The sequence below is a fragment of the Paramisgurnus dabryanus genome, chromosome 24 (assembly GCF_030506205.2).
Source record: "Paramisgurnus dabryanus chromosome 24, PD_genome_1.1, whole genome shotgun sequence".
NCBI lineage: Eukaryota > Metazoa > Chordata > Actinopteri > Cypriniformes > Cobitidae > Paramisgurnus > Paramisgurnus dabryanus.
In genome coordinates this window covers 21005699-21027934 of record NC_133360.1, presented here as the reverse complement: position 1 = coordinate 21027934, position 22236 = coordinate 21005699, and the positions used below count along the sequence as shown (strand labels likewise).

The 22236-nt window shown below is 36.8% G+C and overlaps 1 protein-coding gene and 1 long non-coding RNA gene across 5 annotated transcripts in view; one reads left to right on the top strand and one right to left on the bottom strand.

Moving 5' to 3' along the window:
* The window catches only part of LOC141281569 (uncharacterized), a 514674-nt gene that overhangs the window by 66100 nt on the left and 426338 nt on the right, over nucleotides 1-22236 (bottom strand). The gene's annotated exons all lie outside the window — the stretch shown is intronic.
* Nucleotides 1769-22236, top strand: part of rubcn (rubicon autophagy regulator) — a 31585-nt gene continuing 11117 nt past the window's right edge. For 2 of the 4 annotated variants that reach the window (XM_065259416.1, XM_065259415.1), the window contains exons 1-13: nucleotides 1769-1942; nucleotides 2968-3121; nucleotides 6547-6630; nucleotides 6715-6874; nucleotides 6957-7063; nucleotides 12005-12161; nucleotides 12377-12766; nucleotides 15851-15898; nucleotides 16311-16406; nucleotides 18571-18686; nucleotides 18782-18980; nucleotides 20982-21086; nucleotides 21769-21843. In XM_065259416.1, the coding sequence (XP_065115488.1) occupies nucleotides 1905-1942; nucleotides 2968-3121; nucleotides 6547-6630; nucleotides 6715-6874; nucleotides 6957-7063; nucleotides 12005-12161; nucleotides 12377-12766; nucleotides 15851-15898; nucleotides 16311-16406; nucleotides 18571-18686; nucleotides 18782-18980; nucleotides 20982-21086; nucleotides 21769-21843 (1729 nt within the window). In that variant the 5' untranslated portion in view covers nucleotides 1769-1904. The remainder of the gene's footprint in view (nucleotides 1943-2967; nucleotides 3122-6546; nucleotides 6631-6714; nucleotides 6875-6956; nucleotides 7064-12004; nucleotides 12162-12376; nucleotides 12767-15850; nucleotides 15899-16310; nucleotides 16407-18570; nucleotides 18687-18781; nucleotides 18981-20981; nucleotides 21087-21768; nucleotides 21844-22236) is intronic. The other 2 variants (XM_065259417.1, XM_065259418.1) reach the window with 2 other exon arrangements.

Here is a 22236-nt window from a genome sequence, read left to right as displayed (position 1 = left end):
TTTCTCTTGATCCAAAATGTATCAATAGCAAATATATCAACAAAACTACTCCAAAACGGATATCATAAATATTTGGGTATTGCAATAACAACCTCTTTTGTGTGTGTTTTTTAATGATTTGTATGTGGTTATAAATCTTTCAAGAATATTTCAGAAGTAAAGATGGCTTGAAGGAAGGGCGGTAAGAATCTTAAAAAAAAAAAGGATTGTCTAATATGCAAAGTTTGTTAATAGGCTATCTGCCAATATATAATGTAGCTTGTTAAAAGCACTAATTGATACAATGTGCACACACACGTTTTCTCTGGGAGTAAATAGTTGCATATGACTATAAACTGCATGTAATATATTCGATAGTGAAAACGATTTATTAACATAAAAGTGTTATGACACAAATTTAAAAAATCTCCCTTGGGCTCTAACTGTCAATGCAAAAAAAGAGCCCCTAAAAATAACCTGTTTACATGGGCCTGTAGCAACTTGACATGCCTGCAGTGTGACTCGATGAAAATATTCTGTAGTTCTGTGTCATACTAAAGTTAGTAAAAAGTTGGTCAAATATACGTTCAACAGCGCCATCATGTGGTCAGCAGCACAACTGTAGGTCTCTCTTTTCCCTTATTGATCACGTTTGGCATGTTAAAACACATGATACACTTTAAATAAAACAATACGGAAAACGACAAATAAATGCAACAGTAAAATTTGTTAAAAATTAACAATCGAGAAATTGTTGTTCTATTAACCTATCGAAAGAAAACAAATTAAGCAACACGACCCATACGGCAAGAAAATATATTTTAAAATAAATGTTTACATTTATTTCAAAATATTAAAAAATTAATTTGCTGAAATATATTTTGGAATATGTTTTCAAAAATATGTTTTTGGCCATTTTTTGTATATTCTGAAATATATTTTAAAATACATTTTAAAATACATTTTAAAGCATTAAAAATATATATTTAACCTTCCATATTTCAATCCAAGGAAATATATTCACGTCGCATTGGAAGAAAAACTTGATGTTACGAGGCTGTATTAAACATAAATTAAATATATTTTGAACTTCAAAAATATACTTTAAAATTAACTTGTATTTAAAAATATATTTATGGAAAAAAATGTTTTGCCGTGTGGGATGTTAAATTAGAAATATATTTGCTTGCCCTTAAAATACGTTTTGAAGTATATGTTGATATATGAAGGTTAAAACGAAATATATTTCCACATTCAAAAATATATTTAATTGGCCATTACATTCTACAAAATGTATTACGCAAATATTTAAAATATATTTTGGAAGGAGAAATTAATTTTTTTGCCGTAGGGGTTTTTTTGGTTTTACATTTACAATACAATGTCAAACAAGAAAAAGAATGTTTATCAATAATAAACGTAAACACCCCCTCGTGTCGTTGTTTGAGGTTGGTCACCATATACGTAATATTTTTACACTTTTTTGTCATCATAAACTTTGGTTGTTTTTTTATCGACACGAGAATGATAAACAAATGATATACTTTCACTTTTTAAGGTAAATTAATTAACCTTAATTTATAATATAAGTGTTTTGTATTTTAATAAAATCTAAATTAATTAATCATAATCCTTTATTTTTACTTTAGCTTCCGACGACATGTCAGATTCTGTCACGATTTTACGCACCTCTTATTTTACAACAGTCTGAAACTTTTATTTTATGTACAATAAATGTGTATCCGCTATTTGTGGAATGTATTTCCGGTGTGAGCGCTTATCGCTGACTTCACACTTCTCGGTCTTGTTATGGTGCGGGACGCCCAGTGGAAACATCTTCTCCAACCTGACTGGAGATTTTCTCTTTTTCAATCTGAACTGCGACCAAAATCAAACTGAAATAAGCAGATTTGACCGGGACGGAGATGGAAATATCGATAGAGTCGGAAGATGCAGAGCGCAGGTACATTTAAATATGTAAATATCAGTGTTGTTGAGTCTGACAGCTCGATGCAGAGAAGCTTGCGTTTAGCTTATACAGCATAATGTTCTACATTAAGTTCATTATTCTATAAAAAAACATTTCCTTGAGTACATAAACATCATCTATTCTAACAGTCTTGCTTGCTGAGGCAGTTTTTGATTACAACATTCATATTGAGCTAACCGGCTAGTGAGTTTACAAATCGTACTATGTTGAGGCTGATGAATGTTTATTAGGTCATCGCTCAATACCCTTATGTAATTGGCCGAAAAAGTATGCGTTTGTATGTGGGCGGTAGGGTCTTTGCGAATGAACCAATGGGAGACCGGATTATCCCGGAAGGTTTCCAAGCAATGTCCCATGACGTAATTAATATTCATGATTGCGCCCTGATAGTAGTAGGATTTGTGATTTCATGTCGCATGTTGCAGCAGATTTTACCCAACGCAAAAGGAATGGTCATAAATACAGCAAATGACATCTTCAGTCGCATGATGCGCTCACATTCAGATGTTAAATACCAGACGACATCGCTAAATCTCATTTTAAGCTTGGTACTAAAACCATCGCTGCACCCTGGTGCTGTCGTAGTAGTTTTTATAAAGCAGTCCCAACGACACAAACATGTTCAACACTATTATAACTTTTCTGTTATCTTTGATACTTTATGGCAGTTAACGATCGGGTGTATTTTTACTCAATTTCCTTCTTTTGTGCACTTTTCTGCTGTTTAGGCAAAAATGTATCTTGTAAAGTTGCTATGCAGCAATACAGAATAAAACAAGCTGGTTTTAGTTGGTCTCACAGCTAGGTTTTAGCTGATGTAGCAAACTTTTGTGGTCACTTTTTAAGATGGTCAAACTGGACTTGGCTGGTCAGGCTTAAAGAGCAGCTGACCCACCAGCTTTGCCAGGTTGGGAGGACCAGCTACTGCCACTGTTTTGTTTTTCAATAATTTTAATTGAATGAACCATTACCAGTCTGATTTACACGTATCTTCTCAGGTGGGAACACTGGAAGCTTCTGTCTAATCTGAAGACGACTGTCGAAGGACTGCTGTCAACCAACAATCCCAATGTGTGGTCTCGCTATGGGGGTCTTCAGCGCCTGCACAAGGACATGAATAATATACTGGGACATGGACTGAAGCATGAACAGGTGCTGTGCATGATTGTTACCTTCTTATAAAATTGGTAAAGAAAAATAATTTGGGATGAGCCAATAGGACTTTTTGTGTGCTGGGAAACAGGCCATTCATAACATAACACCGACTGTGACGTTACAGTCAAGATGTACACCCCAACATAAAATTACACATTAAATTAATTAAAAAGTTGTGACTGCTGAGTTAGCGCTATATGCTAGTTAATGCTATATGCCAGCGTTTAGGTTGAAGTTCTACTATTGACGTTACAGTTACGTTTGCAGGTCAATACTGAAAAAAACCCACACACTTACCACTCAGAAATGTCCATTTCCAATCTCTGCATAATTGATTATTCCCCAAAGTCTGTATCTTTGTCTGATACAGGCTCAAACATAAGGTCTGTTTGCACACAAACAGAGCTACTGAACGAGGTGCTGTCTGAAACAGCCAATCAGAGCAGAGCTCAACATTATTATTCATGACTTTTTCAAATAAGGTTATTAATAATAGACCATTTAATTCTAAAGGCAAATCCTAGGGTTGTAAATGGACATGTAAACACTAGGGCTGGGCAAAAAAAAATTGATTTTTCGATTAATCGTTTTTATTTACGTGGTCGATTCAAAATCGATTCTTCTTAACTCTTTCACCGCCAGCGTTTTTAAAAAAAGTTGCCAGCCAGCGCCAGCGTTTTTTATGATTTGCAATCAGCTTTTGAATATGGGTAGGTTTTTGCAAAAACACCATATTTTGAGCAAAAAGCAAAAATAATTAAATTTTTGTGACGGACTTTTCATAGAGAACCCATCCAGAGCGATCTTTAAAACAGACACGGACATGCAGCAGCTTGCCATAGGGCAATACTTCCGGTTTTAAAAAGTTGCAGAAGGGCGCCACCTGATGGATAATAGCAGTATTGCGTAAAGACTGAAAATCTCGTCAATGGCGGGGAAAGAGTTAAAGGCCACAAATCCATTTTTTAAAAATGAAATAACCTGATCTGTTTGATCAACGAATGCGTCTGTTCTGACTTTTTTTTAGCATACATTTTTTTATCTTGCATCAAAATTGTATTGTATTTAACACAGCTGCATGCATTTGAAAATTAGAGATGGGTTCTGTTTTAATGTACTCAAGTGTACCTTAAATAAGAGTGTAATATAGAGGTTTGTGGCTCTTAATTTCTTTTTATTAATTACCCACATAGTGAACATAAGTTTACGTTCTTTCTTATAAATATAGTATTTGTATTAAATGAGTCGAATCGAGAAACGAGCATAAAAATCGACCCGAGATTCGTAATTGAAACGAGAATCGATTTGATAGCTTGTGAATCGAAATCGAATCGATCTATAACATCTGAATCGAGACCTAGCCCTAGTAAACACGTTTCTGGATAATGTTTGCACTTAATAAAGTCAGATACCTTCTATGTAGATATTACTTTTATACAAGTAAGTGGTTTTACATAGTTAATTAATTATCAGCTTGGTTATATCAGCCTTTTTATGCTGTAGCTTAAATGACGTTGGTTTATAATTAAATAAAAATTAACTTGTACATAGTGACGTAGTGTTCCTTGAGAAGTGGATATACTCTTAATTTATGATCCTATTTTTTTTTTTAGCGGGCCAACTAGGGGTGGGCAATTAATTCACCTGTGATTTCATGCGCATCTCATCAGTAAAGCCGGTTTCGTAATTAGTAAATCGGCATCACCTGCTTTCAAATGGAGTGGCATTTACTACAGTATTTCCCCGAGAAGCTAGGAAAAACCGTGTTCATAATAGTGGACAAATCGCCTCTGATAATGTATGCAATTTTGCCGAGCTTCTCTGTGAAATACGGCTCTGTGTAGTAAATGGCGCTCCATCTGAAAGCAGGTGATTATGAAACCAGCTTTTCTGATGAGATGCGCATGAGAATCGCAGGCGATTTATCACCCACCCCTAGGGCCAACTAAGGTTTTGTGCACTGTGTTACAAAGACATGTAAAACTAGTCTTGCATATTTAGTTCACTCCAAAATGGGCGAGTATTGTCACTTAACTTCTGCTGCTTGACTTCTTATCATAAGGATCCTTATGAAATTAATATTATTAATTAATGTTTAGAGTTTAGAAGTGGGTACACCCCATGCCATCTAATAAAGAAGTGGGTATACCTGCATATATCCTGCACTACACCACTGCTTAAAGACCCTTTTACAAACCACGTGATCAAATAGCCTGTGCGCGCATTTTGGCAACGGAAGTAGTGTTGTTCCCCAGTGGTAAGCAACTCAGAAAGTTTATCAAAACGGTTTTTACGCATCAAAACGTCTGGTTGTTGCGTTTGGTTGCACTAATTTAATATACGTATATACGTATCTGGCCACTTTATATTTGGCCATCTACTAACGTCTTCTATCCACTCCACTATAGTACACGGATCTGGTAGCTGTGTTGAAAAAGTTAATAAAGTTAACTTTTTTTAAATAACTTTCTCTGTTTTGCTTCACTGCTGATTCTTGCCGTACTTCTATTGCCAATATGCGCGCACATACGTTGCCACGTCATCGTTGTGTACAAACAGTAAAAGGGTCTATACATCAATGCATCTCTAAAAGTTTGTATTTCTAAAATTAAATTTATTGCCGTAACTCATATAAGCCACCCAGGCACATTATCCCAAACAACGGTCTGATTTACCAGAAACTTTTAGACACAAACAAACTGTGTGGCCGATCAAACAAGTTTCATTTCTTCATTTTTTAAGTTTCTGTACCTTAAATGACATCAAAACTTTCCCATGTGATGTTTCCAACCAGGAAGAAAGTTAGATTTGTTTACACTACAGACAGACATTTTCTTCTTTTAAACACTATTTTTGGGGTGGCACAGTGGTTCATGCCCTGGCTAGATCAGGTGGCATTTTCTGTGTCAGCGTGGGTTTACTCTGAGTACGTCCCACATGTCAAAACATGTAGGTTAGGTGAATTGGGAATGCATAATTGCCCTTCCCCCAATGTGTGTGTAGATTAATGTGTAAAGATTAAAGACCAACTATGGTCCGATTCACGATTTTACATTTCATGTTAGTGCCAGTACATACCCCAAAGTAAACGGTGACGGGAGTTATCATCTCCAATGTAAATCTTTTTTCTTGGACTATAACAAACACACGGATTGTAGGCAACACTTTACTTCCTGGGCTTGTTGATGTGGACAAGACCGACATTATTATAATTCCTCCCGCTTTGACTCATAGCCTGTAAGTTAACTCCTTTTTGCATTGCATTGTGAGCGAATCTTTCAAACATGGTAAGAAGCGCCTTATACCCAATACACAAAATAACGTGTACATGTTGTCTCATCCCGTATCCCGCTGAGAGACAATACAGATAATGCTACCAAAACTTGTGGTACAAGATCTTACCTTATTCTTTTACCCAGCAGGTTTACTATAAACAAAAAGACTACTGGCGTTTTGTGTGGTGCGTGCGGTACCTCTCTCCTCATTTGGCCCGTCATGTAGAACAGGTATTTCAATCAATCAGTTTTCAATTTCCCTTCATATTTGCCATCACAAATGTAAAATGATTTGTTTTCTTTTCTTTTTTGCAGTTCAGTCAGTTGGAGCCTGTTTTGAGCAGTGGCATGCAGTGCTTTGGAGAGGGTTATAAGGCTGAACGCTGGCTGTTACACAGTCTTCAAGGTCATATCTTATCTGCCCAGCTTAAGCCATTACTGCAGCACAGGGCAAATATACAGAAATATTACAATGGTACGTCTATTTCCGACGTGCAGTTTATGACTTTATCGGTTTAAGTGCAATGTGATATTATTAATCATGTTATTTTCTGTAGATGAGGCCTTTGTGTTAAGCGAACCTCACGTGTGCGCCATGTTCCAATGTCTGGAGGCGGTGGAGCAAAATAACCCTCGGCTGTTGGCCCTCATCGACACTGTCCGGGTGAGAACGTTTGATTTATGTTAGTTATGATACATGTGGCTGCCACATTCATGTTGTATTTTGGGACCCAAGTTTGAATGATCCAAAAGTGATACACGGGCGTTTCCCAATCCCAACCTGTCACTCTTCACTGTGCTTTTTGGAGAACATTTGTCCAGATTTATGGAGGCCAAAGTCAATGCTTCAGAATGGACGACCATTTTATAAACGGTCAAAATGTTTTAGACCTGTCATGAAAGCAACAGCCAGCTTCTGGTTGTGTACAACTGTAGGTTAAACAGGAAGTGGCCTTTGATCTTACTGATAAAAACGTCTGGCACAAATTCTTTCCACAGGTCTTTTTATTGTGCTATCCATTAAACATACCTTTCCTGTCAAACACGGAAGATGTAGGCTAAGCTTGTTAAAAAAAAGATATCAGTACTGCTGATATACTCCACAAAACATTAACTAACCCCATTGTGCAACTTGTATGATGTATTTGAATATTGTTGCAAATTTGTTGCTGTTTGAAGGGACACTCCACTTTTTTTGAAAATATGCTCATTTTCCAGCTCCCCTAGTTTTAAACATTAGATTTTTACCTTTTTGGAATCCATTCAGCTGATATCCGGGTCTGGTGCTGCCATTTTTAGCATAGCTTAGCATAATTCATTGAATCTGATTAGACCATTAGCATCGCGCTAAAATCATGGCTGCAGGCGGTGCAATGATTACGCAACAGCCGAAAATAGTCCCCTTAGTAATTTTCATTGGCAGGGGACTATTTTCGGGCGCTGCGTAATATTATTGCGCCTGCTGCAGCCATATTACGATAGCAAAGTCCTTGATTATAACGCCAGAATGAGAGTATAGTTCCTAGCCACATCCATAAACTTTTAATTTTCTGTCGGTCTTAGTTAGGGGTGTGACGGTCATTATATAACCATGAGACCGACGGTTATAGTTGAACACCGTCATTAGAACTCTATTCACCTTATTCCGCCACGCCCCTTTTCAATTCTTCGCTCTTCCGCATTTTGTCAACCGACTTCCGCTGCTAATATGGCACAGTGCATTCGGTAGCTAGTTTGGTGGTTAAAAGATTGTTTGTAGTTCACTATAACTTTAGCTAAATGACAAATATCGCAACTGCTGTAAATGTTTTGAATTAGGAGCACGGAGAAAACTTGATACGAGGCTCGGATAGTCTTATAATGTCCCATCAATCGTCTCGTGGTTAGAAGATATGAAGCGGCCGCGGCAAGTAACCTATGGTACATAATTTATTACCTCGTCGTGTCAGAAGGAGTTGATGGAGCAACATTATTAAAGTAATTATGCTTACCAATATTTACACAGTGATTTCGTCTTTTTTAAAGCAAATGTGCACCTTAGCCAGTCCAATATCTATTTCGATTTTATGTGGTAATGTACCATGATAGAATTCATTTGCAAACTTGCCAACACTTATTCCTTCAAATCAGGAGACTTAAATCCTTTTAAGTGGAATCTACAAAGCTCACATATGGTTAAAGAAATTCCTTACAGATAATATCTGATCACACTGTAAAGGTTTATATAACTGCATGACAGGTAACATCTGATCACATTGTAAAGATTTAATATAACTGCACAATATCTGATCACATTGTAAAGGCTTTATATAAATGCATGACTGGTAACATCTGATCACATTGTAAATGTTTAATATAACTGCACAACAGATCACATTGTAAATGTTTAATATCACTGCATGACATCTGATCACATACTGTATGAAGGTTTAATGTAACTTTACAACAGGTAAAATCAGGTCACATTGTAAAGGTTTATAAAAACAACTATGGACTAAGAAACAGCAAACTTTTCAGCAAGACCACCCTGCAATAAATTAAGACACAGCTTCATCAGAGTCATCAGGAGCTGATCCCAAGTGTTTATCTGGAAGCTGTTGGTGTATGTACTGGTAAAGTGCTTAGCGACTGTGTAATGCATGCAATATCAACCCTGTGTAAAGCTGACAAAGATGGTTGTTTCTCAGCAGAGATATGTACATTTGTGCCAGCTCAACACATGAAGCAGAAGCATTGAAGCAGTTTCTCGGACAGGGTTTACAAGACTAGGCCTTAATTATATTAGGACATTTTAGTTTTTACAAACAAACCACATCTTGTGACAAAACAATGGCACTCATATATGTTGAGGTATGTCATTACAAGGTGTTTTTAAATTATCGTAGCTCAAATAAGCATTAAAGCCTGGGACCAGCATAAGCCCTGTTCGGGAAACTGCAAGGTTGTTTTCCCATATCAGATGTAGGTTGCTTCAGGTTGAGTTGTGATTTTAAAGTGTAGTTGTGGTCAGAGACGGATAGATGCTCCCATTGTGTTTCTGCATCACAGTTTAGGAACATGTTGATTGTATATCATCCTCACAGTTGTCCATCGCATCACTAAACATCAATGCATCTGTGAAAATAATTAGTAAGTATTTAAAAAAAAAACTTGCATCATGAGAATTAATATATAATGGCACCCATACTTAAACAGAACAGTGTGTGAGAGAGAGATGCATTAAAAAGAGACAGTAACGTTATACACACAACCTCTAACCTCAGTGTTAAATAATATTTGGTTTAATAGGTCATTATCATCAATATCTGAATGAGAAATGAACTGACCTTCTAGCATCTGAAATCTCTGTAACTTGTATGAATCACGTGAGCTACTGTAAGAATGTAATGTACTACAATATATTGCTGTCTTATCTTAAATATAAAAATACAGGTGGGCAATGAAAATCATTCAAAATAATTGCATTTTATAAACTAACGTTACTGATCTTAAGTTTATTCGTAGAACGGACATCACAAATCTAACGTTAGGCGAAAGAGCACATTAAGCTAAGATGGCTTACCTGAAACTGACCACCTTTTCAACACCCGGCGTGGTTTAAAGTTACCGGAACATCGTAGTCGAACCATTACTTGGGATTAGGGTGTTCCTCAGTCGGCTCCCCGTCCATTAAAATTGGTAAGGAACAAACATAAAGGCGCTTGAGTGAGCTTTTTAAGTTTAACGCGTCGCCTTCAGCCACTGCCTCAGCTGCTCATCATATGCAGCCGGAAGTACGTTGACAAAAATGAGCGCAATGGCGCCGCCCTTGTTGTCGTGGAAAATAAGGTGAATAACCGCCAAAACCGTGTTATTAAAATATTTTTTTTAACATTTTTTATCATAAAGAATTTTTAAATTCTAATTAAAAACAACTGTTAACAGTCTGTGTTACACGCCCCCTCACGTTCTCACGCAGTGAAAAATACAGAGCGGAGCAGACACTGACAACGCGCTGACATACAGGACAGACCAGGTTACTTTTCGGTTACTTTTGAGATTTAACATATTAAACAAAGTCTCGCCTTTCAAATCATCTTTTCCTTCTAGTTAATTTATAGCATCAAATAAACATGAATGACCATGAGAAGGAATGTTGTTTTAACCGCGGAAAGGCGTCAGTACACTCCGCTTTTCAAGTTCAAATCCTCCCATGCTAATCTACTAACTCTCTTGAACGCACATTCACTGCTAGTTGTCTTGCTGTAAATTTTAAAGAAATGTAGAGCAAGTAGCTAATCAGTGTCTAGTTTATTCAAACGCCGGGTGAGCACTGTGCAAGCGCGTCTGCGGAGAGCGTTGCTGTGCGTGGCCATTGTGCTTTTACACCGGCTGCGTTTAATAACAATCTCAAGTTCACATTACTTTCTTTTACCTGCATTTATGAGGAAAAACCTCTTCAATACGCTTTTAATCCACATAGTTTTCGTGCTGTTCTGGTCCGTGTAATGACAGATAGAGACACAATAACAGACGTAAAAAGCCCAATGCACAAATCTGTTTCTCTGAAGATTATTAAAATAGATGATAGATAGAGGATTAATTTATGCTGAGCAGAGAGTGACAGCGCAGTCTTCATGGCAACAGTGTGTTTTTTAAATATTTCATTTAGGCATGGGCCGGTTACCGGTTTCAAGGTATACCGAGGTTTAAAACAGTCAAGGTTTCAAAACCACTAAAATGTTCTGTGATACCGTCTCCAAGGTATGAGCTGTGCTTATACAAAATTCATTAAATCATGAAGTCATGTGATTGATTTGATGTTTACATTTAATATACATTACGAAAATATTATATGTGTTGAAAGCATATTGTAATTTAAAGGCTTTATTGTACCTGGCATTTGAAAATAGCACATTTTAGTGTTGCAATGGCAAAACCGCAACACCGTGAAACCGTGGTATTTTTGCTAAAGGTTATCATACCGCCAGAATCTTATACCGGCCCATGCCTAATGTCATTGCTTTCTGTTAAATTGTTCAAAGTTATTACTGTTTAAAACACACTTGGCATCACATTCATGATTTTATGGTAAAATGACACTTTCCCGTCAATCCACGAGCATTTAAACGAGCAAAACGCCCCCCACCGACGGTTATGTGACGAACCGTCACATTTGACTCACGTCATAACCGTCATCACCAATTCTGAAACCGGCACACCCCTAGTCTTAGTAAATGATGTAACTACACGAGAGTCAAGTTTTAAATAGGAAAAATATCAAAACTCTTTGGTTATTTTTTAGCTCAATGCTAATGGTCTAATCAGATTCAATGGATTATGCTAAGCTATGCTAAAAGTGGTACCACCAGACCCCGATATCGGCTGAATGGATTCCAAAAAGGTACAAATCAAATGTTTAACTCTAGGGGAGCTTTAAAATTAGCATACTTTAACATGTGTTAGCAAGATAACCTAGTAAACATATTAAGTATGTACAATAGGACCTCATGCTTGGTTGTGTATTGCCTATCGTGCACATTTACTTCCTAATATTTCTCAAGTAATGTCCCACCCTGTATTATTTTATGTACAGATTTGTCAATTTTGTCCTGTGTGTTTACAGCTATCTCATTTGAAAGAGTCTCCTCCCTTTGGTTTGCTGAAGAGTCAGAGTATGTGTTTGCTGCCAGGGGTGTCAGGAAGTTGGAAAACTCCAGACAACTCGCAGTGCCGCAGGCTCTCGGAGATTCCCAGCACTCCACACTCTGAGAAAATCTCAGGTCAGCAGATTTCAGAGCGAGAACAACAGGGCTTTGTGACTCGATTACCGACACTAAACGCTCACTTGTTCATAAACAAAAAGACCTCACACTGACAGAAAATAGCATGTTGTTTGGTGAGAAATGAGAGATGGTGGGTTGTCAGCAATGTTTGTGGTGAAGAAATGTGACCGTTCCTCAAATTCACAGAGCGCCTTTTTGATTTTGTCTTAAAGATTCTGCGCCATCCAGCAGTACGCAAGGGGCTCCATGGGTGTGCAGCGGACGAAATCAAAGCCCCCCGGACACAAAAATACCTCAGATTGCCTTTACAGAACCCAGGTCACCTGCTCTGGCCGAGATCCGGGATTGCACGGAAGTGGATCTGGATGACGGTCCGGAATATCTTGCGATCGGTAATCTAGGGAAGCGCAGACGTCGGGACTCGTCCAGCTCCGCGCCAAGCAGTGAACCCCTGGAAACACAGAGCTCAACACAGATGGCTTTGGCTCCACCTCCACCGCGACGCTGCTCTTTCTCAGAGGCTCAGAAGAGTATTGGGCGGAGCTTCAAGGGCCATACGCGATCTTTTTCTGATACAGGCATCTCACAAAAACTGAAAAATGGTGCGTACAATTACATTTTTAAGGTCAAAGCCTTATCCAGTCAGTGTCGGGGTAATTTTTCCAGCATTTACCTGTGTGGCATGACAAATGTAATGTTGTATTAATTGCATGCGTGAGCCAAACCAATGATCAGATTCACTGGAATGTTTTCAGACATTCGATCTGACTCTGTGTATTTGGTCGTTAAAAAAAAAAAACATTATTTTTCACATACCATAAATTATTGTTGCTCCTCTATGTATTATTTTTCCTACTATGGAAGTGAATGGGGCTCACGAATGGTTTGGTTACAAAAATTCCTCAAAATATCTTCCTTCGTGTTTATCAGAACAAAGAAATTTACAGGTTTGTGACAACATTAAATGTAAAATGACGACAAGATTTTTCTTTTTGGGTGAACTATCCCTTTAATATCTTGTCAATACGAGCCGAATCTGATGAACAACTTTCCCAGCGCGGCTTGAGCAGAACATAACAGATTGGATTTTGTTAGGATACTAAAACATAAAATAATGTCTGCATGTGTGATCGTAAAAACGAAAAACAGCAAGCACTACTCTTCACTGCACAAAACTAATATTGGTAATGGTTTAGTCCGTAGTAAATTCTTGAAATATGAAAATTTCAGAAGCGGTCATTGTGTCCACGTCAACAAAGGACATGTAAATTGTGAATCAGAAATAAGGTGCTCTTAAAAGCTTTTACCTCTCTGTCGCCACCTCTCTTTGAAACATAAAATTGCAAGTTACTTTACATATTTTTTAAAAATAAAATAAACACCTGACATTTCCTGCAAAATCTGACGTTCCAGCTCAAATTATAAATTATTTTTGTAAGCCTGCCATTTGTTAATCGTGGTAAAGTGACAGTTTTAAACAGAGATTGTATATGCACAGCTCAGATGCAAACCTGCTAAGTACATCTGATGTGTTTTCTTGTAAATGGGCATTTTTATCTTAATGGATTCTGCCAAAAAAGCAGTATTTCTGAATGACTTGAGGCTGGGATTAAGTGGATTTGAAGCAAAATATTTGATGAACGTATAATACGTGCCGAGAGCAGAATCAAATTTTTGACGGAGGTGGCATTTAACTCTTCATAGGTACATGCTCTTTAATCAATTGTTTATTTTCAACAAAAAGAACTTATGGTGCATTCACACCAGCCGCAGTTGAGGCGGCAAAAACGTACATAGTTGGCGCTTGAACATTTTAGTTTACGTGCTTTATTCGCGTGTGAAATTCTAGTCATTCATGTGGAAATTCGCGTCATTTAGGGGCTTCTGAGACTCCGCTGAGACTCCGCTGAGACTCCGCTGAGACTCCACTGAGACTCCACTGAGACTCCGCTCGCTTCCTGTAATCACGTCACTACTACAGCAAGGTCCTGATTGGTTAACGCAACGAAAACCGCCAAAGTTCAGATTTTTTTACCCGCACATTTCCGTCGGGCAACACTCTCTGCGCACCGAATGTGTAATCCGCGCCTTTCGCGCCGCAGGACGCCTAATCACGTCTTTGCATTGAGTAAACATGTAAATCACTCGCGCTTGCCGCCTCTACCGCGTCTGGTGTGAACCCTGCATTAGAGTGTCTTTATTTTTAATAAACTGAACAATTAAGATCGTCATTGCTTAGATAAATTGTTCACTAAATTTTTTCAGTTGTTTCATGTTGACTTAAGTTGTGTAGAGGAGACATTTCACAAGACTTTTTTTAAGATGCCAAATAAATCTTTGGTGTCCCCAGAGTATGTATGTGAAGTTTTTAACTCAAAATACCTTATAGATCATTTATTAAAATTGCCACTTTGTTTGAACAAAAATGTGCCGTTTTTGTTTTTCTTGAATTTAGTGTTTAAGAAAAATTTTCAATATTTTTTTGCTTACCCCATTGGCAGATTTTTTTGTTTTATGCACAAAATCACCTAAATTGGATATTTTTGGTCACAAAACTAGACTTATTTTTTTGGGTCGTATTGCTCATCAAGAAAAAGCATTTTAATTAAAATTTTTTTTGATATTTTTACTGAAAACAAGGCAAAAATACTAAGCCACTTTGTTTGAACAAAAATGTGCCGTTTTTGGGTGTTTCCTTTTAACTCAATCCCCGGCGGCCTTTTAAAAAAAGTTGCCTGCCAGCATTTTTTGTGATTTTGACAAAAGTTTCACAAAATGCCTTCCATGAAAATATTCTTCTATAAATATATAAACATTTAAATATATCAAATGAAAGAACAGACCATCTGTTTTCAAACAAACAAAACGGAAAAAAACTTTCATCCTATCTATATTTTTTCCCTTTTTATAAACTCTTAAATATAAATAGGTTTCTTAAAAAAATAAAAAAATTTGAGCAAAAAGCTGAAATAATTGCATTTTTTTTTAAAGTAATTTTGTTATAGATCAGATTCAGAACGATTATCAAAACATACACCAAGTTTTTTCCACTACCCATCTAGTGGATAATAGCCGTTTTACAGATTACCGTAAAAAATTGTCAGGAAAGCGTAATTGGCAGGGAAATGTTTTCTCTTAATTGACGATAAAACTCGTCAATGGTCGGGAAAGAGTTAAATGCAAATGAGCTGATCACTGCACTAAATGGCAGTGCCGTGATTGGATAGTGCAGATTAAGGGGCTGTATTATCCCCTTCTGACATCACAAGGGGAGCCAAATTTCAATGAGCTATCTTTTCACATGCTTGCAGAGAATGGTTTACCAAAATTAAGTTCCTGGGTTGATCTTGATCACATTTTCTAGATTGATAGAAGCACTGGGGACCCAACTATAGCAATTAAACATGGAAAAAGTCAAATTTTCATGATGCGTCGTCTTTAATTAAAAGTTGCTTTTAAACTTGTTTTAATTTTAAACTGGTTTTCCCCACACTTTATGCAAAAAATATGAAATGCAGAATTAAGCACTCATTTATCTAATTAAATTAAGTAAAAAGTAGATTTTATTTTTAATGCAAATCTCTGAGCGTATGCGTATCTCTTCTGCTCTTCTGATCTTGCTTTTGGTGTGCCCATCTTTACTGCTTCAACTATATTCTCTCTTTCTCTTCTCTCTATATGTAAAGGAGAGGGTCACAGGAAAATCACCATTATAATCGAGGACCCTGTCGCAGGTTTGCAGTGTTGTGAAACTGCATTTTGTCCAAGCCCTTCATTTTCTGTCACCCTTGCATGAATAATATTTGCTGCATTTGTTCTACGTTTTTGCACGTCATTTTTAAGTTTTTAGCAGTGAATGCAATTATGTGCAATTGTATTTATTTAGTTAATATTCAAATTCTCTCTGGTTCTTTTCATCTTGTTAATTTTCGGCTGTTTTGAACATTTTATTTAATGCACCTGTACGTAAAAGTAGCTTTGAATACAAGTTTCTGTAGAACAATTTGGCCTGTTGCAGAGAGGTTTTATCCTTCTTGTTTATTTTTTCCTCCATTCTCATTTAATGTTTTCATCACGGCACAGACTGTGAAACTATAAAGATGCATTTCTCAACTAAATTGGCATTTTTTGTGTTGTATTTCACAGAATCGGTTACAGATACGCCGTGCTTGAAAAGCTGTGATCCATTCTCACCCCAGAGCAGAGAGAGCAGTACACACAGTTCTCTTTATATGGAATCAAGTGAGTACATGTATTTTTGATATAAAGACAATTATGGTGCTTTTCCATTTCATAGTACCCCACGGTTTGGTTTGGGTTAGGTCGGGTAAACTCACCTCACTTTGGCTTGGTTAGCTTTTCCATCCAGTTTAGTAATACTTTGGAGTGGAAGAGATTATAGGCGTGCATTATATTTGTCCAAAATACCGTCGGTACCGGAACCTAGTTATTTATATTTTATAAAGTTTCAAAGATGGATATTTCTCTTACAAAATCACATTGATTACCCTCAAGGCGGTCACACACCGGACGAGAAGTGCAGCGTCGCGTCTAGGATAACTCGGAGGTATTGTTCACCGGAAGTGCAGATTAAATAGCGTGAGCTTAGTCAGATAGCGTCTACTTCAAAATGCTCAATATATGTTAGCAACCAATGTTAATTGCTTACAATTTGGGACAAATATGATGTTATTTAATGTTAAACTATGTGAGTGGCGCTCTGTGGCGCGACAGGGATTTGAGCAGCGTTCTGAGTCACAGCGGACAGATGCTGACAGCCGCTGACAGGCGCCACCGGTGTGTGTACATTCATTTAGATTTATGGCTCTGTGCTTCTCGTACAGTGTGCGACCCCCCTACAGAAGGCCGGAGTGTCAAATTTTCATTTTTGGGGAAAAATTACCATGGTGTAATTTTTATGCCACCAGTGGCAGCCACTGGTATTGCAACGGCTTTTAAAAATTGAGCATTTTTCATGAAAAACTTGAATGTTTGTATCACAGTACCTTGTCTAGTAGTATTAATTGTTTTACACTTGGAAATTACAGGGTTCGGCTATAGGAAAACCGATCAAATTTCAAGCAATAAGGTAGAAATGACTAAAGTTCTGTGCTGAGTTTGATAGGTTGAACATAAAAGCTTTGAAAAAATGAGTCAGACATTTTTCTCAAGGGTATTTTAACAAAAATTATACCAGTATAATGACAAAACGGGTTTAAAACAGGTTTTGAAACACACCCATAATATGCCATTGCGCTACACTGCAAAAAATGATTTTTAAGAAAAAAATTCTTAGTATTTTTGTCTTGTTTTCAGTAAAAATATAAAAAAATTCTTACATTAAGATGCTTTTTCTTGATGAGGAAAACAACCCAAGAAAATAAGTCTAGTTTTAGACCAAAAATATCAAATAAGTGATTTTGTGCATAAAACTAGCAAAAAAATCTGCCAATAGGGTAAACAAATTTTTCTTGAATTTAGTGTTTAAGAAAAATGTTCAAGATTTTTTTGCTTACCCCATTGGCAGATTTTTTTGCTTGTTTAATGCACAAAATCACTTAAATTTGATATTTTGGTCTCAAAACTAGACTTATTTTTTTGGGTCGTATTGCTCATCAAGAAAAAAACATTTTAATAAATTTGTTTTTGATATTTTTACTGAAAACAAGACAAAAATACTAAGAATATTTTTTCTTTAAAATAATTTTTTGCAATGTATTCACATTCACTGCAAAAAATGACTTTCTTAGTATTTTTGTCTTGTTTTCAGTAGAAATATCTAAAAATTCCTAAATTAAAATGCTTTTTCTTGATGAGCAAAATGACCTAAGAAAATAATTCTAGTTTTACTCAAAATATATACAATTTAAGTGAATTTGTGCTTAAAACAAGCAAAAATATCTGCCAATAGGGTGAGGAAAAAAAATCTAAAAATAAGTTTTCATTTTTCTTAAACCCTTAATTTAAGCAAAAATTTCTCATCCCATTTTCCCACTAGACTTATTTTTTTCTTAGGTCATTTTGCTCATCAAGAAAATACATCTTGATTTAAGAATTTTTGGATATTTCTACCGAAAACAAGACAAAAATGCAAGGAGAAAGTCTTTTTTTTTGCAGTGTTATTGATTGCGCAATCTGAAGTTGGCTCACGTTAGCCCACAGAGCCACAAAGCTAACAGTCTTCGTCAATTTGCTACATATAAAAAAATTTAACTATAGTTTTAAAAATGTAATACACAAGAGCATTGCGCAGTGTTATAAAACAATATACATTAAACCAATCTGTCATACACTTTGCTTCTTATCATACACTCTTTGCAGTCAGTAAAGTAAAAAAATGTGTACAGTCATTTCAATATATATATTTGTTTAGTATATTGTTACAAGTATTTTGGTGCATCTGTAGATGGTTTCCAGAACAACAGTATACCAGATGGATTATTTCGCAGACCCTCCGAGGGTCAAAGTCTGATCAGCTACCTCTCAGAGCAGGACTTTGGCAGCTGTGCTGATCTGGAAAAGGCAAGGAAAAAGTCCTTAAACTATCTATTGTTATTCTTATCTCATATAGTTCACTTTATAACTTTATAACTGAAATTTGTATCTCATTGCCGCAGGAAAACGCCCACTTCAGCATCTGTGAGTCTCTGATAGCAGCTATCGAGCTGATGAAGTGTAACATGCGGAGGCCGGCAGAAGAGGCGGAGGAAGAGGGCGACAGCGACACCGAGATTCAACAGCTCAAGCAAAAAATCCGTCTGCGCAGGCAACAGATAAGACGCAGCCGGGTACCGCCACCTGCTGCTTCACAAAATGGTGAGACGTTTAATCACACTTTTCTCACAGTTAATTGTTTATTTAAAGGGAAACTTCACTTTTTTTTGAAAATATGCTGCTTTTCCAGCTCCCCATCGTGCTAAAAATAACCAAAGAGTTTCGATATTTTTCCTATTTAAAACTTGACTCTTTTGTAGTTACATTGTGTACTAAGACAGACGGAAAATTAAAAGTTGAGATTTTCTAGGCCGATATGGTTAGGAACTATCCTCTCATTCTGGCGTAATAATCAAGCCCTTTGCTGCAATAACATGGCTGCATGAGGTGCAATGATATTACGCAGTGCCCGAAAATAGTCCCCTGCTATTGAAAGTAATGAAGGGAACTATTTTCGGGCAGTGTGTAATATCACTACGCCTGCTTAAGCCATCTTACAGCAGCCAAGTCCTTGATTATTACGCCAGAATAAAAGTATAGTTCCTTGCCATATCGGCCTAGAAAATCGCAAAGTTTCCGTCTGTCTTAGTACACGATGTAACTACACTAGAGTCAAGTTTTAAAAAGGAAAAAAAAAAATTTGGCGCGATGCTAATGGTCTAATCAGATTCAATGGATTGTGCTAAGCTATGCTAAAAATTTTACCGCCAGACACGGAGATCAGCTGAATGGATTCCAAAACGTTTAATTCTAAGGGACCTGGATATTGATTATCTTAGCCAGCGATACAATGTTTTAGTGGTGGACCAAGATTTTGGCCGCCGAAAATGGCATTATTTTAGGACGACTTTATTAATTCAATTCAATTTTATTTATATAGCGCTTTTCACAATTGGTTATTGTTTCAAAGCAGCTTTACATTAATAAAAGCAGGGAAAAACACAGAAAAATCATAATTCAGATAGCATGAGCAGCAGAATTTGCTGCGGCTATGAATCAACATTATAAGCAAGCGTATTAACTCTTTCACCGCCAGCGTTTTTTTAAAAAGTTGCCAGCCAGCGCCAGCGTTTTTCATGATTTTCACCAAAATTTAATGCCTTCCAGAAAATGTTCTTCTTTAAATATATAAACATACAATATACCAGATAAAAGAACAGACCCTCTGCTTTCAAACAAAAAAAAAATCGTTTCATCCAACCTTCAGTGGTTCTTTTGTAATCAGCTTTTGAATATGGGTAGGTTTCTGCAAAAACACCACATTTTGAGCAAAAAGCAGAGATAATTCCATTTTTGTGACGGACTTTTCATAGAGATCCCATTCAGAGCGATCTTTAAAACAGACACGGACATGCAGCCGCTTGCCATAGGGCAATACTTCCGGGTTTGAAAAGTTGCGCAAGGGTGGTGGATAATAGCGGTATTGCGGAAAGACGGAAAATCTCGTCATTGGCGGGGAAGCGTTTTCTCTTAATTGACGAGATATCTTGTCAATGGCGGTGAAAGAGTTAATAATGTAACGTATAGAAGAGTGTGCTAAGTTAAGCCAATGAAGGCTGACTCCCCGGGTTGAAAAACCCCCTAGGAGGAAAAAAACGGGATTGAGGACGAGACAGGGAGAGAGAAACAAAATCCTATTAGCTTAGGGGCTGTTCACATGTAATGCAAGTTTAACATAGTGATGTGGTTTAAGTCAGCTCGGTTCCAGACAGGCTAACTATTGCGGCATAAGTATATTACCCATAGTTGAGGATTTAGCAAATTTGTGGGCCCAGGGTGAATCTATGTAGGATCTATGTAAATCTCTATGTAGGTCTTTTAGGATGTACTTCATGCTTTTGACCTGAAATGTTAGTGTACTTGTTTAGCAAGAAAATAATTTTAAAGTGATAAATATTAAAATGTTATTTAGGGGACATAAAGGCAAGAAATGGGTGAATGTAAAAAGGAGATGAAAATGATTTTCAAGAACAAAATGTTTTGGGTCGTTTTGCTCATCAAGAAAAAGCATCTTAATTTAAGAATTTTTAGATATTTTTACTGATTTTTTTTTTGTATAATATCTTTGTAATGCATAATATCTAATATTGTTTGTTTCTGCAGGTGCTTCATCCGTTGACAGTGGCGGCTCACAACGGAATTCCCAGGATTCTCTCAATCCCTCTGACTCCGGCTCGGATAGAGAAGTAGAAGATATTGAGCTCAAAGGTACAAAATGAAGACAGGGAGTTGTCAGCTTATAATGCCTTTGTTCTTGCTTGTGATCATACAATCATACTCAAGATTGACATCATTACCCATTTCATTTCATGTGATGTGAAATATGTCTAAAATCACATATTTTAATCGATTACACTCATTCTTAACTCTTAATTTGTGACTTTGAATCATTTAGTTTTGCTTGTTGATTTTATTCATGCGTTGAAAACGGAAAGAGCAGAATAGTCATTGCAGTTTTTATCATACCCAGTATATTGAACCTACACCATTTAATTTCCGTAATATCATCTCGGATAGAAATATTGTATGGTGGGATGTAAGTAAATCTCAATATTTGTTTGTTTGTTTATCTGGTCACGTTTTTAAGAAGGGTTAACATGCAAGATCATAAATAGTTTGCATTAAAAAATACAGTGGCATAAATTAATAAATGCCGATATGCACCTATACAAGATTTTACTATATCACCAAGTTATTATCTTGTATTTCTTTTCCTCCGACTATTACTGTTTGAATAATAATGAAAAACACATAATCAAAGGGTTTGGTCAGTGATATGTTTTGTTAGATGCATTATGGGATTGACAACAGACATGTCAGTACCTTGAGCTCACTCTAGTAATGTATCAATGGATGTGAGCTTGTCTTCAGTGATGTCTTTGTCTCTCAGATGGCAGTGAAGGTCAGTCCTTGCTGGCGGTGTCTCAGAACGGACTGTCCCTGTCTCTCGCGTCCCTTTTTTCAGGTACCAGGAGGGATGGGCAGCCATGTCTGAAGCCTAAGGGTCTTTGCTGCTTGCATATGTGTCTATAAAACATTATAAGAGAGGATGATGGGTTTTCTGGAGTGGTGGTTTGGTATGCGATGTGGCTGTGTTACATTAGCAGATTTTAGAGCGATGACTGTTACTGCTTTTTCCCTGCCTTTGCTTATTCATACTTCTGGCATTTTAATTTTGTGTGTCATCATTCTTGAACTTTGTGCATTGATTGTCTTTTATAAAATAGTGGTGCTGCTTACTAAACCTACAGTACAATATTTGGCAATGGCGTGACTCAAAAGCTTTTAAAATGAAAATATTCATATTAAATATTTAAGCACACTCTTTTCTTGCCTTGCAATTGTGGGATGAATTACC